We start from the raw sequence: 15,244 nt of genomic DNA on the forward strand, positions 1-15,244 counted from the left end.
GACACTGAAGACTGGAGTAATGATGCTGAAAATTCAGCATCATTTTAAAATATATTCTAATCGAAAGCAGCTATTTTAAATAGTAAAAATATTTCACAACATTACTGCTTTTGCTGTACTTTGAATCAAATAAATGCAGGCTTGGTGAGCAGAAGAGGCTTCTTTATAAAACATTCAAAATCTGTTCAAAAACTGTTGACTGGTAGGTTATATAGATTACAGAAATGTTATATTGTAATGTTTCTTTAACAGCATATCAGCATATTAGAATGATTTCTGAAGGATCATATGACACCGAAGACTGGAATAATGACTGTTTAAAGTTCAGCTTTGCATTACAGGAATAAATTATATTTTAAAATGTTGAAATAGGAAACAGTTTATTCAAATTGTAATTATATTTCACAAAATTACAGTTCATACTTGGTGCACATAAGAGGATCATCTGACCCCAAACTTTTAAATGGTAGAAAAATATATTGGTTTTAGAAGCAACATGATCTATTTAGTAACCTTTTAAATTCAAAGACGGCAGAAGTAGAAATGTTCAGTTTGCACATTTGAGAAATCATCTCAGTTCTGACCTTTTTCTGTTGCTCTGCATAGGTTTGCAGCACCTGTCCAGTTCTGTACATGATTTCAGGATTTAGGATGCGCACATTTTCTGGTTGAAGAGGTATCGATATTACATTCTTCCAGAACCACAATTTCGACCACCAACTCTACAAAGAGACACAGACAGACAATTTTATAAATTAAAAGTTGTAGCCTACTTTTGTGGATTTTTGACATTTCTGTTAACTTTAAGGTACTCTATATGCTAGTGCCCTCCCAAAAGATGGCAAAAGCATTTGAATTTTACAGTTCCTCTGTTTCACGAACACAGACCACAACATCTTTTCTCATCAGTTTTTTGTCCAACAAAATGTTCTCTAGAATGAGAATATCCTTCCCAAAAATAGTCTACATTACTCACCAAAGGTGGTTACTACAGAGGTGAGCCATGCTAAATCTAAACTCTTGAATGCCACCAAAGCCACCACTTCAGTACTCTCGTATTCTTGTGTTAGGGAAGAAGCCCCTTCTGGATAAATGAGCCGAATGGTAGTCCTAGATCCAGCGTCTCTTTCATATCCAAATACTGGAGCATTGTTCACTCTGTAGGTATGAAGAGTAAAATATTATTATCAATATAATTAGTTTGGGTGAGGTAATATGCATCATTCATTGCATATTACTATAATTTCTGAAGGATCATGTGACACTGAAGACTGCAGTAATGATGCCGAAACTTCAGCTTTGCCATCACATGAGAAAAATATATATTAAAATAGAAAATGGTTATTTAAATTGTAATAATTTTTCAGAATATTCATGGTTTTACTGTATTTTTGGCACCCATAAGTGTTTGTTAATGAACTAACCTGATGATAATGTTGTACTGGTCTATATGAGGTCCAAGATTTTTGCTGTGTAAAATGCCACTGCTTCCAACCACCATGCATTTCCTGCAGGTCTCTGGGCCAGTAGGTATGCCAGTATAAGGCAAGGCTTTCAGGGCCTGAGCCACCATCTCCTCACTACCCTGCAGACCCAGAGGAGGAGGCAGTGCCCAGTCTCCTGTGCCGTTCTCCAGGAACACGGGAATCTTCAGCAGCCCATTCAGGTGTAGGCAGCGTCCTCACCCTCTCCACACTCCAGCCGCTGCGGCAGGACTGAGACAGCAGAGCCGCTGACTGAGGTGTGTACAAATGAGACTGGCTTAGACATCTGACAACATGTGTCTTTATAATTGAGGAGTATTATTATTATTATTATGAGTAAGTTAATATGAATTGTTTTTGTTGACACATTTCATGATTTATTTGCATATACACTACTTTAAAAGTTTTTTAAGAGGCCAAGATTTAAAAAAGCTTTTATGTGTATTTGTATTTCAAAATGTGTGTTTCAAATAAATGCTGTTCTTTTGAACTTTCTATTCATCAAAGAATTGATCAAAAATATATGTATTATGGTTTACAAATATATTAAGCAGCACAACATTGATCATATTAATAAATGTTTCTTGCACAGCAAATCAGCATATTAGAATGATTTTTTTGAAGGATCATGTGACACTGAAAACTGGAGCAATGGCTGCTGAAAATTCAGCTTTGCCATCACAGAATTAGAAATGTTCAGAAAATTACTTTAACTGAAACTTATTTTAATATCGTTTATAATTTCACCGTTTTACTGTTTTTGCTTTATTTTGAAATATGAAATAAATACAACATTAGTGAGCATTTTTCTTTCAAAACCATTTGTATATTATTGCCCCCAAACTTATGAACAGTAGTGTATTTTTTTATTTATTTACAAAAATCATAATTTATATATTTATTTATTGTGTAATTTAATGAAGTCTATTAATTACAATACTATAAATCCTCTATAGTCCTATAGTGTTTTAGTTAATAATAAATTAATTAACATGTTTACAATATTACGAGCTTTATTTATTTATTTCTTTTATTATTATTTTTTAATTGTAGAAAAAATGGGGTGGGATCATAATAAATGTAAACTCCACATGGATTATCTAATCACCTTAATAACCAAACGGGTAAATAAACGCTATAAACTTTACTTGTTTACTACTAAAAAAATCTTTTAGTTAAAACGTACTGTATACAGCTCAGTTTACAAGTCATCTCAATCCTGCAGTAAAGTTAAAGTAGAATACTGAGTCGCCGGTCCTTCAAATGGACTCAAAATCCTTTAGTTTCATGTAATCAATCGGTGAATTACAGTATCAGAGTTTCAGCAGAACTGTCATTAGTCCAGGTGGGCTCTGGGGTTGGCAGATACGCGGGAACCAGAATTGCAGAATAACAGCTCAACAACAACAGAGCAATGCTTAAAATGAAGTTGTTCCTCCTGAAATCATAAAACAGCAGTCTCATGAAGCTTACACTCTTACTGTGTTTCAAAAGCTCTGTGCTTTATCGGTTTTAATGGAATGTGTCTGTACAGGTCATGAAATCTCCAGTGCAGCATGTGAATGGCAAGCATGTTTCCATGTGTCGCAGACAGTGTTTATCTCTGGCAAATCCACCGGCTAAGGAAGAATTGTCTGGACTCTGCCCTGCTGTGTTGGGTGGTTGGGCTCTCCAAGCTGCTGGCTTCCGGTAACAGAGGAACGCTGCCTTCGTCATTATCATTAACACTCAAGTGTTTCAGAGTCACCATTTTTCAAGCCAGTTCCCAACCTACGCCTGTCAGTTATGAAATATGAATTGAACGAGGAATCATAGTTTCCTTTCTTGTTCTTTAGTGTCAGTGTTCTGCAACCTTCATTCACAGCACATTTAATCTGAATGCTTTATTCCTTTATTTACGTATATGTGTTGTTTCTTACCTCTTATTTCAGCTGCTGTCTTCTTCTCCCAGGTGTGGAGATAGAAACATGTCTGTGTTGTATTGAAAATCATCCGCTGCAGTGTTTTGTCTTGTTCTGATCCCTCCTCACAGTTAATCATTTATCTGTCTCAGAGGCTTCACTTTGTATACCGCCGTGCTTTATCTAGTCTACTTTTCAAACAACCACACACTTCCGTTTATGAATATGCTTGATGCCATTCAACAGCAGTGTTTCAAAGGACCTTTATACAGCTATTGCCCAGAGCTAAAATAATAAATAAATAAACTTAAGTAAATAATTTTTATTGACTTCACTTTTTTTTTTGCTAACAAGAAAAGACTGAAGATATGACATTTAATGCTTTATTTAATGCTTTTACTAAATGAATGTATTGGCATAAACACATACTGTATAGTTTAAAAGTTTGGGGTCAGTAAGAATTTTAAAAATATTTTTGATCAAATAAGAGCTTAAGAGACTTCAAAAACAAAGTAAAACCAATATTGTGAAATTATAATTTATGTTGAAAACAGATGTGATGCTTAATATTTTTGCTGAAACCATGATACATTTTTTTTTTGTCTGAATTCTTTGATTAATAGAAAGTTCAAAAATAAAGGATGTATTTGATTTTATTCAGCATTTTTGCTAGCAGCATTTTTTTTTACACCATTGCTGCTATAAATATTTGAATAATATTTTGTCATAATAAAAATACATTTGATTTCATTGATTATTACTTTAGTATTCTTAGCTGTAGCTCTTTGTATGCTTTATAATATTACAAACAAACAAAAACAGCTACTGCTTAAAAAGTAAACATTATTAAAGTAATACATTATTTAAAAAATTAAAACTACTAAATTCTGTAATCTTAGCACAATTGTTACTATTAGTTTTAAGCAAATATTTGAACAGATGATGTCACGTTTATTCCTTGCCCAATAAATATTTCAATAATAAAAAATAAAAAAAGAGCTAAACTTGAAAAAGCTACTGGCAACTCTTAGCATTTAGTGACTGATCATTTGAAGGATTTGAACAACATGGCTATATTGATAAAAAAAACAAAAGTATTGTCACGTATTCCACATTATTATTTGCTGTTGCTGAATTGGTACAGTTTGTTTTGTTTTACTTGTCAAATGATGATAGTTTTATTGAAAATGTCATCTTGATCTCACCTTCACAGGCATGTGCTTCTGTTCTTCCTTCCTTCTTCTCTCAAACACTCAGGATGTTCCTGAATGCCGTTCAGTGATTGGACATTGTGTGTTAACAGGCGTTCTTTGTACTAGAAGGCATTTATGAGGTTAGGTATCACGACACTAATGAAACACTTATAAATAACATAATCTCCAAAACAGGGTGTTTACTGGGCCGTGATTCTTGTAAAAATGGACTCCCAGAGTGTGGCAGAGGTGGATGGCACCGGCCTGAACGGTGAGCTCATGGGCAGCAGCGGGTCGCATGTTTGTGTGCGATCCAGCTCCTGTCCACAGCTGTCACACAGGGCCTGATGTGGCTTTACATTCCTGCTGTGAGCTAGAAGACCAGTTCAGATCTCAGTCTGGCAGGTCTGCTGTTATTTGTGAAAGTTTGCGACTTGTAAATACTCTGGGTTTACTTCTATATATATTTTAGTTTGCCATAATGGACGAGAACATACTGTGGGCGACGGCTGTGGTTGATAGAAGAGCAGCCCTTGATAAACGGGAGGAGGTATAGGATTTTTAGAAGTCTTTAATTCCATTTCTTTCTTATTTTGATAATTTTCTGTGTATTTTATTGAGAAGTTTATCTGAGAAAGCTTGTTTGTCTTTTATTGGAATTGTTTAGAAGCGTCGAGCTCGGGCACGAAAGTTGGGGATTTTGGTTGTGGATGCACCTTCTATGGCGGTAGAAGGAGGGAATGAATCTGTCAATCAAAGTGTTGCAAACATTCAGGTGAGTAAACAATCAGAGGAGAGATCAAAATATGGACTTTTAATGAAAAGATTAACATTTGACCAGTATGAGATAAACTTGATACTCAAAGCATAACAGAGAGCTATAGGAGCAACCTCTGAACATTTTCCTAAGGGGAGTTGAACCAAATGAGACAAAGGAAGATCAGAAAAAATGACTTGAGGGTCTAAAAAATGCAGAAACTGAAGAAAAAACCTAACTACTATTTAGTGATGCCGTAGAAGAACCATTTTTGGTTCCCCAAAGAACCTTTTTAGTACCACTTTTTATTAGTGTGAAGAACATTTTATATATTTGAATAACTTTTGTGGTATGGAAAGGTTTCTTGGATGATAAAAGTTCTTCATGGAACTATAGATGCCAATGAAGAACCTTGATTTTGAAGTGACGTGACGTGATTTTTTAGTGTTGCTATATTTTTTAGTGTTGCTATATAAAATTGGTGTGAACCAATTTTATTGTAGGAAGACTTCATGTATTGTATGCAGGAAGACTGAATCAGTCAGTGATAAAGAGAAGGGAATTCTTAATGCAGGCAGAAGAATGAGTGAGGAAGATCTCCTCTGATCTGAGGCTGTGTACGAAGAAGACGATCAAGAATAAGACAGCTGCTTCCAAAGACCTGCTGGATATTCTTGTGGTGAGGGAAACCATCTGTCTTTCTTATCTTTACTGTCGTTATGTGACTTTGAATATTGCATGTATTATTATACGATATTATAAGTCTTTTTGCTTTTTTGAGTGTTTAAGCATCAAAATTGATCTCTGGTGTGTGTCAGGGACCTGTGGAACCAGAGGACTTTTTAAAAGCAGCAGCTCAGGGAAAGATGGAAGCAGTTGAGAAATTTCTGGGAGATGGAGGAGATCCAAACACCTGTGATGAGGTGCAGTATGTCTGAAATGACACGTTTTATGCATTATTTTAATATTTAATATTATTTATATCATATATCATATATTTTAATATTATTTTAATATCATTGATATATATTTTGATTAAATATATTTAGATTTTTTTATTTTTGTACTTTCAATTTTCTTTTTAAATTTAATCAAAGATTTGGTCTTTTTGTTTTTGTTTTTATCTTCTTTAGTTATAGTTTTTCAATATGTCTATATAGTTTTAATTTATTTATTTATTAATAAATTTTTCAATTTTACTTATTTTAGTACATTAAATAAAAAATAAGAAATGTTGCTTTGGCAGCTAGCTAAAAAATATTTTGTTTGTTTATATATATACAGTGGGTACGGAAAGTATTCAGACCCCCTTCAATCAGCATATTAACAACTTGGTACTGGTCAAAATGTTGGTATAATTAAGAATTTTAAAAATGTTTTAAAAAGTCTTTTATGCTTAGCAAGGCCGCATGCTTTTGTCGCTTTTGATTAATTGAATGCATCCTTGACTGTATTGCCTTTCTTTCTATTGACTTTCTTTTTCAAGCATTTACATACTTCTGAATGGTAGCGTATCACTGTTTCCACAAAAATCTTAAGCAAAAACTGTTTTCAGTATCGATAATCAATAATAATAATGTTTTTTGAGCGTCAAAAAAGCATATTAGAATGATTTCTGAAGGATCATGTGATACTAAAGCCTGAAGTAATGGCTGCTGAAAATTCAGCTTTGCCATCACAGGAATAAATTACAATTTAAAATATATTCATATGGAAAACAGTTATTTTCAATTGTAATAATATTTCACATTTTCTACTGTATTTTGATTGAATAAATGTGGCCTTGGTGAGGATAAAATACTTTTTTTAATGACATGAAAAAAATGTAATAATTCTGACTTTTGACTGTTATTTATATATTTAAAAAATCATATACAGTATTATGAATATTTAAATTTGAAATTTGAGCAGACCAAAATTGAGTGATCATTTTAATGTTTTGTAATACTCATTTGTAATATCTTAATGTTGCTTATTATATTTATGCATTACCCAGGTGAACCTGTAACAAGATAGCATGGTTAAGAAATGGTTGATGCATTATATTATAAAAGTTTAATGTCAACATGGGTGGCACTAAGAAATTATTTACATGGACTTAGCATTTTGACTAGTAGTTTGCTAGATTTGTCTTTCTAAAATGAGAAATGCATGCACAATATTTAATTCTATTTATTCATCTTCTGCATAACACATCTTTCATTTGAAACATATTTAAAATGCTATAGGTTTGTCAATGGTTTACTGTGCCAGTGCAGGCTCATTGCTGTGCATAGTTTCCTGATGCATCAGATGACAAGGCTTTAGGTGGAGGAAACTGATATGCCCATGTGTGAGACATACGCCATCTGTGCTTATTATATAATGACAATCTGGCAGCCTGAAAGCAAACATTTGCCCCAATATATGGTTGTTTATGAATCAACAATCCAGCTCTTCCCTTTGTAGTGTGTTTTGCTGCTGTATTAGAGATGTAATCCATGGCCTGGTTTATCCAGTTCCCAAATTGATCTTCTTGGCCTGGTGTCATGACGGGTTTTCCTGTGTGTCACTGGCAGTCTTGCTGATAGAAACATCACACAGTGTGCCTATGAATCACTTGTTTAACGCGCTCAGTTGTTCTATGATTAGAAAGCTTTTAGTCACACACAGTGTGGTTTCATTTAGCGGTTGGAGCACTGGATAAGTGCTCTGTGCCATTCTGTGCCCTGTTAATATTCTGTTAACTGATTCTTGAGAGAGAATAACATGCTACGTATGTTCAAATATAAATGCTTATGTATTAAGGAATTAATTTGGATGAATCTCTGGGGTCAGTGAAATTTTAATGTTACTCATGTCACAAAAGTTTTTTTATTTCAAATAACTGACAAAAAGTAGCAGTTTCCACATAAATATTAAGCAGCACAACTGTTCTCAACATTCATGATAAGAAATGTTTTTTTGAGCACCAAATCAGCATATTAGAATATTTATCATCACAGGAATAAATTTCATTTTTAAATATATTAAAATAGAAAACAAAAATTTAAATTGTAATAATATTTAACAATATTTGTTTTTACTGTATTTTTGATCAGATAAATGCAGCCTTGGTGAGCATGAGGGTCTCTTTTCAAAAACATTAAAACTCTTACCAACCCAACTTTTGAATTGTAGTATATGTCTCATATAAATAATTGTGTAGTTGTATATGTAAACCTTATGAAAAAAAAAATATCACAACAGAATAAGCGTGACTAAAAAATGATTTGGATCAGGTGGTGTTTTCTGACTTTTATTTCACTTTATTTTTCATGTCAGTCTTTTGATTCTCTGCTCAAATAAATAGTGCAAAATGCTTTTTGGTGTCAGTATATTTTAGATGATAGTGACTAAGGCTTCTGTCTGACACTGTGGATGATGGGAACAGTGAATTAGCAGTCTGTTTAGAAAATAAAGCAAACACACACTTAAATCAGTCATTAAACATCTGAAGTGACCGTATATCTGCCTAACAACCCAATACTTTTTAAATAATTTCAAATAGTTTTCTGTAATGTACAAGAACAATACAACTAAAAAGAATGTTACAATATCCTATAATGTGTTAGTAAATCATATGTACTCATTTTAAATGAATGAAATGAACAAATAAATAAAAAATTAAGACAGCTTGCTGAAAACATTCCCTCACCACTGTTGTATATCGGTAACAAGATTTTAATCCAGCAATATTGACTTTTAATGCAAGAACTAAGGCAAATGTGCAATAAAGGAAATGTTGGTTTGTAACACAAACAAACAGTTACAATAGCAACGATACAGTCAAACGTAAGTGATACAATCGCAGACTCACGAAGGCAAATTCCATTCATTTACCAAAAACATCTTCATCTGACCACGCTTCTTTATCTGCAATGCCTCTGATGGTGACTTGAGTTTATCCATGCCTCCATAACAAACATACAGATTAGGCCCCAGAGGAAACCAAGGCAGAGCAACAATGTGAGAGAAATAGAGGTGTGTGGAATGGGAACACTTTCATCCATCCCTGAGGGTCTGATGGGTCTCACATATTTTTGAGCTCCGTTGTTTGGTGAAGGCAGAGATCACCCCTGAGCGCAGATCCACAGTCAGCTTTGACTTCATTTGTGACACTGCAATCCGTAATGTATTTGGGGACCTGATTTGAAAGCTGCAGTTAGGGGTGCTCTCACTGAGGTCAGTCTGTCATACAGAGAAGCCGCGGGCAGTGGATGCTGAGTTCTTGGCTCTCTGCACCACAGCCTGACACTTTTCACGTTTCAGAAGCTTGTTGTTCTCAAACACTCCCTCATTCCACGGAGCACCATGGGAACCATCTGGAAATGTCAGCAGCCCTATGAAAAAAGACCACACTTATTCATGCTAAAAATCTTCACACATCCTAAACCAAATGTTGCATATATGAACAGTCATTAAAATAAATACTTTTAATTATCCACCTTATTTTTAACGTATACAAATTTGTTATTAAATGTGTGAGGCTTCCGGTGTCATCTGTTTCTAGTTATTTTAGCTCTCTAAAAACAGCTGTTATGCTGCTTGATATTGCAAAATAGTACTGTATTTCTTATCATATTATCTTATCAAAATCATAAACGCACTAGTTTGTAGTGCAAATTTGCTGTACTTTATTCTTCTAGTTATTTACCTGCAGCGGCTAATGAATCAGAAGTCTCACGCATTCATAGAAAATAGCTTACTTCCACATTTCAAAATAATGTGGATATGTAAGAGCAAATCTGATTCTGTCTGTATTTTTACATGTACAAATTTTCATCAATCGGAATGAATAAGAACTGTCGTTTCTGCCTTGCTGACATATCTAAAAAGAAAGCTGACATATATGTCAGAAAAGCTTTTTTAGTAAATATTTAGCCACTGACAAGTTCTTATGCCCGGTTCAGACTACACGATTTTAGCCCGATTTTGCCACGATTTTGCCACGATTTGCTTGACGTAGGGTGTCGTGGGGATTCGTAAACGACAATGGGCGTCGGGACGCAAGATTCCATCGTTTCAGCACGTCATAGTGGACGACAACCGATTATGCGTCTGCGATGCTTCATGACATCACGACAGAAAGACTAGCATGTTTAATTTTTTTTTCCGTCGTCCACGATGAGTTCTGTCACATTGGTGACGTTGACCAATAGCAGCACAGAAGCTCTTTCATACACAGGTTTCAAACATGGCAAAACAAAAGAGAGATGATGGTGCTTCTAGGTGGAATTATGAGATGGAGGAAAGGTTCGTGGAGCTGTGGCAACAGTACTCCTGCCTGTATGATGTGTCATCGAGGGACTACCACGACAGAACAAAGAAAGAAAAATGCTGGCGAACTATAGCGGAAGCGCTTCAGCAATGTTTACACTCTTGTTTTCGGAAGTCAGTCGCTAGTTCCGCCTTCTCGATGACATCACGCGCGTCGTTAAGAAGGCACGCGATGAATGGTCAGGAAGCAACGTGTAGTCTGACATGTTTCTTGTCCATGACACGACAAGATTTTCGAAGTCAAAATCGTGTAATCTGACACAGTGACTATCGTGGCCGACAAAAATGTTGTGTAGTCTGAACCCGGCATTAAGATGCGAGACATAAATAAATATATGCAAATTTGTAAGAGGTAAAATGTATGTAAACGTACAATTCATGGCACTGCGCATATATGTAATATGGTTTAGAAAATAGTCAGATTCAAGCATTTACATGCTTTTTTTCCCTGTTGATCGAATTTTTTTTTCAGGTCTACACCACTTTTCAATCCGATCGAAATTTTATTCGGATAGGGCTCACTCAGGTGTGCGTTTCCAAAAGCAATGTAAGTTGTAATTATGGTCGTACATTTTGTTGTTGCCTATATAGTTAAATGATTCAGTGTTTCCCAAAACCATAATTCAAACAAACATTCGCAAACAGCATCCCAAACGTACGTGGTTGGAACTACAGCTTTCGACCTGTAGTTAAAAGCGTAGTTTCTCGTTAGTATGACTGAATGGACAATTGAGGTTGTTGTATGGGAAACGCACCCCAGATCGACTGAGGTGTTTACATTAAGGCTTTTCAGTCCGATTGAGCCATTATTCCTATTATACCCAGATCATTTGGGAGCATGCAAACGTAGCTATTGTCAATTTATGGTGGAATATTTACCATATCCTTCCACACGGCCACTTTTGAATTCCCCTTCAAATTTCATCCCGTCAAATCTGCTGAAGATTCCAACCCCTTGGAATTTTCCTTGGGCAAATTCACCCTCATACCTGCTGACCAGAAATGGTGCTGTTTTCCACATGACTAGTCTCACAGTGTCACTGCCAACATGTTCATCTCAGTTTAAGTAGGTAAGTATTTTGAATCTGATCACATGTTCACTCACCTGGATCCATCGGGAAAGACTAACACCCCTGATCCGTGGAACAGGCCATTCTCAAAGTGACCTTTATAACAGGTGCCATCAGCAAACTTCAGCTCACCTTTACCGTGCCTCCGACCTGCACAGCAAAACACACTGCTTCTTAAATGAACACAGAGTTTTTATCCAGTATACTAATTCTATAGACTGTGCTCTTTTGTATTAATGGCTGGCTCTGATAATTAGTACTATAATTAGAATGTCATTCCTACTTAAGATCACACCTGCATCTATTACATAAGCCGTTTGGATCATTAAGCAGTGCGCTACAATTCCCACAGCAATCAGAAAAACACAAGTCTTATGAACATGCTTAAGCATGTTAATATATGTAGTGGGACTCTGGCTAGTTGTCACACTTTTATCTCCACTGAATATTTCTCAGGCTAGAGTAATTTTTAAAAGTATGTATTGACACATACCATAAAGTTTTGGCTAAAAAATAATAATAGCAGAAACCGATGTCACACAATAGGAGGGTAAGTTGTCACAATTTCACCCTGCCATTAAACAGCCTATTATAAGCTTTTCATTTAACATTTAAATAATAAAATATGAATTACATCACTTACTACCCCTACAACCAGGTCCTCAGATCATAAATAAATTATAAATTAATATATAAGAAAAAATGTACATGTTCTGACAGATATAAAGCTCTTTTACAAGGCCGCACATCTGTGTCCCTTGTCAACATTCTCAGATATACTGTACAGTACAACTGAAAACAATTGTGCTAAACATTTTCTGTAGCAATCATATTTCAAATCCATTACCCAAATTATAAAAAAATATAATTTCTATATATTTAAGTCAGTCCTATTGGTAGTTATCAATGCAAGAGTTGACAATATTGTTTAGTACAGCATAGAATATATAGATATACAGTTGTTTTTTGTATTTTACAGTGTTGATTAATCTAAAATAATTCCATGATATAGGCCTATAAGCTTTTAAATGGATATTATGGCATTCAAAAATTTAGTTGTTTTGGCATATAAACTTAAATAACGAATAAAAGTACAGCATTTAAAACACATGTGACAACCTGGCCCGCATTTATGAAAAATGTCCTGAGAATTCAAATGAATGCAAAGTGTGTATGAAATGTCTGGCCTTCCTTCCATTCTCCGGTATATTCTTCTCCGCTGGAATAAGTGAAGGAGCCCCTGGTTAATGTCATACCTCCACCAAGCTACAGACAAAACAAATTAATATTAAGGTGTCAGAATTAACATAAAAGAATCAAATGACTATAAACAGAAGGAGACCGAATCAATTATTTCATATATTTATGCACAGTACAATACTGAATAGGACATACCAGTGCTCACACACAAACCTTATTGTGTGCTGTATAGTGCTCAGTCTAATAAAGTGGGACCCAGTGTAGCTGACTTGCACCCAACACTGTAACGTTATAACTGATCGGGTAACGGGTCATTTACACTGAACACGTTAAAACATTTACGGACTGAAAGAAAGCAGCGGCAGCGGTGACGTCATCCCGCCTCTTATTCACAGCCCGTGTAAAGCCGTTTGGAAGCTATTTAACGGCAGCAGATGACGATTTCATTTACCTATAATGTTTCTGTGCAGTCTCAAGAGCATGAAAACCCTTCGCTTTGTCCAGCGTATCCGCAGAGGGAGAATCGGGTTCTGGCTCGCCGGTGTTACACTTCCTCTCGCTGAATCTCTCCCCCTTGAAGATCTCGCGTTGTTTTGCTGCGTGCTTCTCTCAGCGGTGGATGTGTACTGAGCGCTGATTGGCTAATCAATTGTCGGGCTACTCTAGGAATGTGATACGGACTCGTTAGTGCTGTTTTACTAAGGCAAGTGCACAGGCTACGTATTGAACATGTCAAAGAAATGAAACCAAACACCTTGTAAACGCTGTTACTTTGCGTACATGATGGAATATCATACATCTCACAAGTTATTTTGCCAAAAAACGACATGAAACCAAATTCAAGGTTATTTGAGCTAGATGTGGATTACACATAGCCGGACTATATCGGGTCTATACTTAAACGAGACGTTGAAATGACGGCTATTGCTTGCTGGGTATGAAGTATCTCCATTACTGCTGCTCACTCTCTAGCTTTGGCTCATACTCGAGCACTTGAAGAAACCTCTTTTTTGACTCGAGGCAGTAAATAACCACCCAGAGCACCCTAGCAACCGCGCGCCCACAAAGTCAAGACACTGACAGGCATTGTTAAAATGTTGTTTATATTTTGATATAAGTAGCAATATTTTATGCGAATGTACTGCTAACAGTACAAAATAAAAATATTTTTGAGAATATATTTGATAAATAAACTTAAATAAACTTGAAAGGGGTCATATGATGTTGCTAAAAATAACATTATTTTGTGTATTTGGTGTAATGAAATGTGTTTATGCGGTTTAAGGTTAAAAAACATTATTTTCCACATACTGTACATTATTGTTTCTCCTCTATGCCCCGCCTTTCTGAAACCCGTCGATTTTTACAAAGCTCATCGCTCTGAAAAGCAAGGTGTGCTGTGATTGGCCAGCTATCCAGTGCATTGTGATTGGCTGAATACCTCAAGCGTGTGACGGAAATGTTACGCCCCTTGCCATATTGTGATGCCTTGTCCCAGCCGGAGCTACGAGACAAAAACATTAAAAAACCCATTATAAACGAGGCATTTGTTGCATCCAGTGAGGACATAATTACGGATTATAATGACTTATACTGTCTTTTTACGCGTTGCATTGCATCGCGCCGCGTAAACATAAAACAATGTCTACATTTGTGATCGGAGAAATGACAAACAACAAGTGCTACTCTACTGGCTAATCAATTGTCGGGCTACTCTAGGAATGTGATACGGACTCGTTAGTGCTGTTTTACTAAGGCAAGTGCACAGGCTACGTATTGAACATGTCAAAGAAATGAAACCAAACACCTTGTAAACGCTGTTACTTTGCGTACATGATGGAATATCATACATCTCACAAGTTATTTTGCCAAAAAACGACATGAAACCAAATTCAAGGTTATTTGAGCTAGATGTGGATTACACATAGCCGGACTATATCGGGTCTATACTTAAACGAGACGTTGAAATGACGGCTATTGCTTGCTGGGTATGAAGTATCTCCATTACTGCTGCTCACTCTCTAGCTTTGGCTCATACTCGAGCACTTGAAGAAACCTCTTTTTTGACTCGAGGCAGTAAATAACCACCCAGAGCACCCTAGCAACCGCGCGCCCACAAAGTCAAGACACTGACAGGCATTGTTAAAATGTTGTTTATATTTTGATATAAGTAGCAATATTTTATGCGAATGTACTGCTAACAGTACAAAATAAAAATATTTTTGAGAATATATTTGATAAATAAACTTAAATAAACTTGAAAGGGGTCATATGATGTTGCTAAAAATAACATTATTTTGTGTATTTGGTGTAATGAAATGTGTTTATGCGGTTTAAGGTT

At 35.5% G+C, this 15,244-nt stretch overlaps 2 protein-coding genes and 1 pseudogene across 4 annotated transcripts in view; 1 reads left to right on the forward strand and 2 right to left on the reverse strand.

The window, feature by feature from the left end:
• The window catches only part of LOC107702747 (Hermansky-Pudlak syndrome 1 protein homolog), a 16,854-nt gene extending 15,264 nt beyond the window's left edge, over positions 1–1,590 (forward strand). Inside the window, exon 18 of one of the 2 annotated variants that reach the window (XM_016505156.1) lies at positions 1,515–1,590. In XM_016505156.1, coding sequence (XP_016360642.1) covers positions 1,515–1,530 — 16 coding nt within the window. In that variant the 3' untranslated portion in view covers positions 1,531–1,590. Of the gene's footprint in view, positions 1–606; positions 669–1,514 lie in introns of those variants that run through there. The other variant, XM_016505155.1, reaches the window with a different exon arrangement.
• On the reverse strand, positions 633–3,665 carry LOC107702748 (CMP-N-acetylneuraminate-beta-1,4-galactoside alpha-2,3-sialyltransferase-like; annotated as a pseudogene).
• A 4,857-nt stretch (positions 3,666–8,522) lies between these two features.
• Positions 8,523–13,511, reverse strand: LOC107702749 (MORN repeat-containing protein 4-like). Of its 2 annotated transcripts, none has more exons than XM_016505158.1 (5): positions 13,355–13,511; positions 12,891–12,969; positions 11,739–11,853; positions 11,513–11,622; positions 8,523–9,696 (listed from the first exon to the last, which is right to left on the reverse strand). In XM_016505158.1, exons 2-5 carry the CDS (start codon positions 12,955–12,957, stop codon positions 9,548–9,550), a joined length of 441 nt encoding a protein of 146 aa, XP_016360644.1. In that variant the 5' UTR covers positions 12,958–12,969; positions 13,355–13,511; the 3' UTR covers positions 8,523–9,547. The 2 variants fall into 2 exon arrangements, with proteins under 2 accessions (XP_016360644.1, XP_016360645.1); XM_016505159.1 differs by lacking the exon at positions 13,355–13,511 and adding an exon at positions 13,099–13,225.
• Between the last annotated feature and the right edge of the window lie 1,733 nt (positions 13,512–15,244).

This window comes from Sinocyclocheilus anshuiensis, unplaced genomic scaffold (genome assembly GCF_001515605.1).
Source record: "Sinocyclocheilus anshuiensis isolate Anshui unplaced genomic scaffold, SAMN03320099.WGS_v1.1 scaffold843, whole genome shotgun sequence".
In the NCBI taxonomy this organism is placed as follows: Eukaryota; Metazoa; Chordata; class Actinopteri; order Cypriniformes; family Cyprinidae; genus Sinocyclocheilus; species Sinocyclocheilus anshuiensis.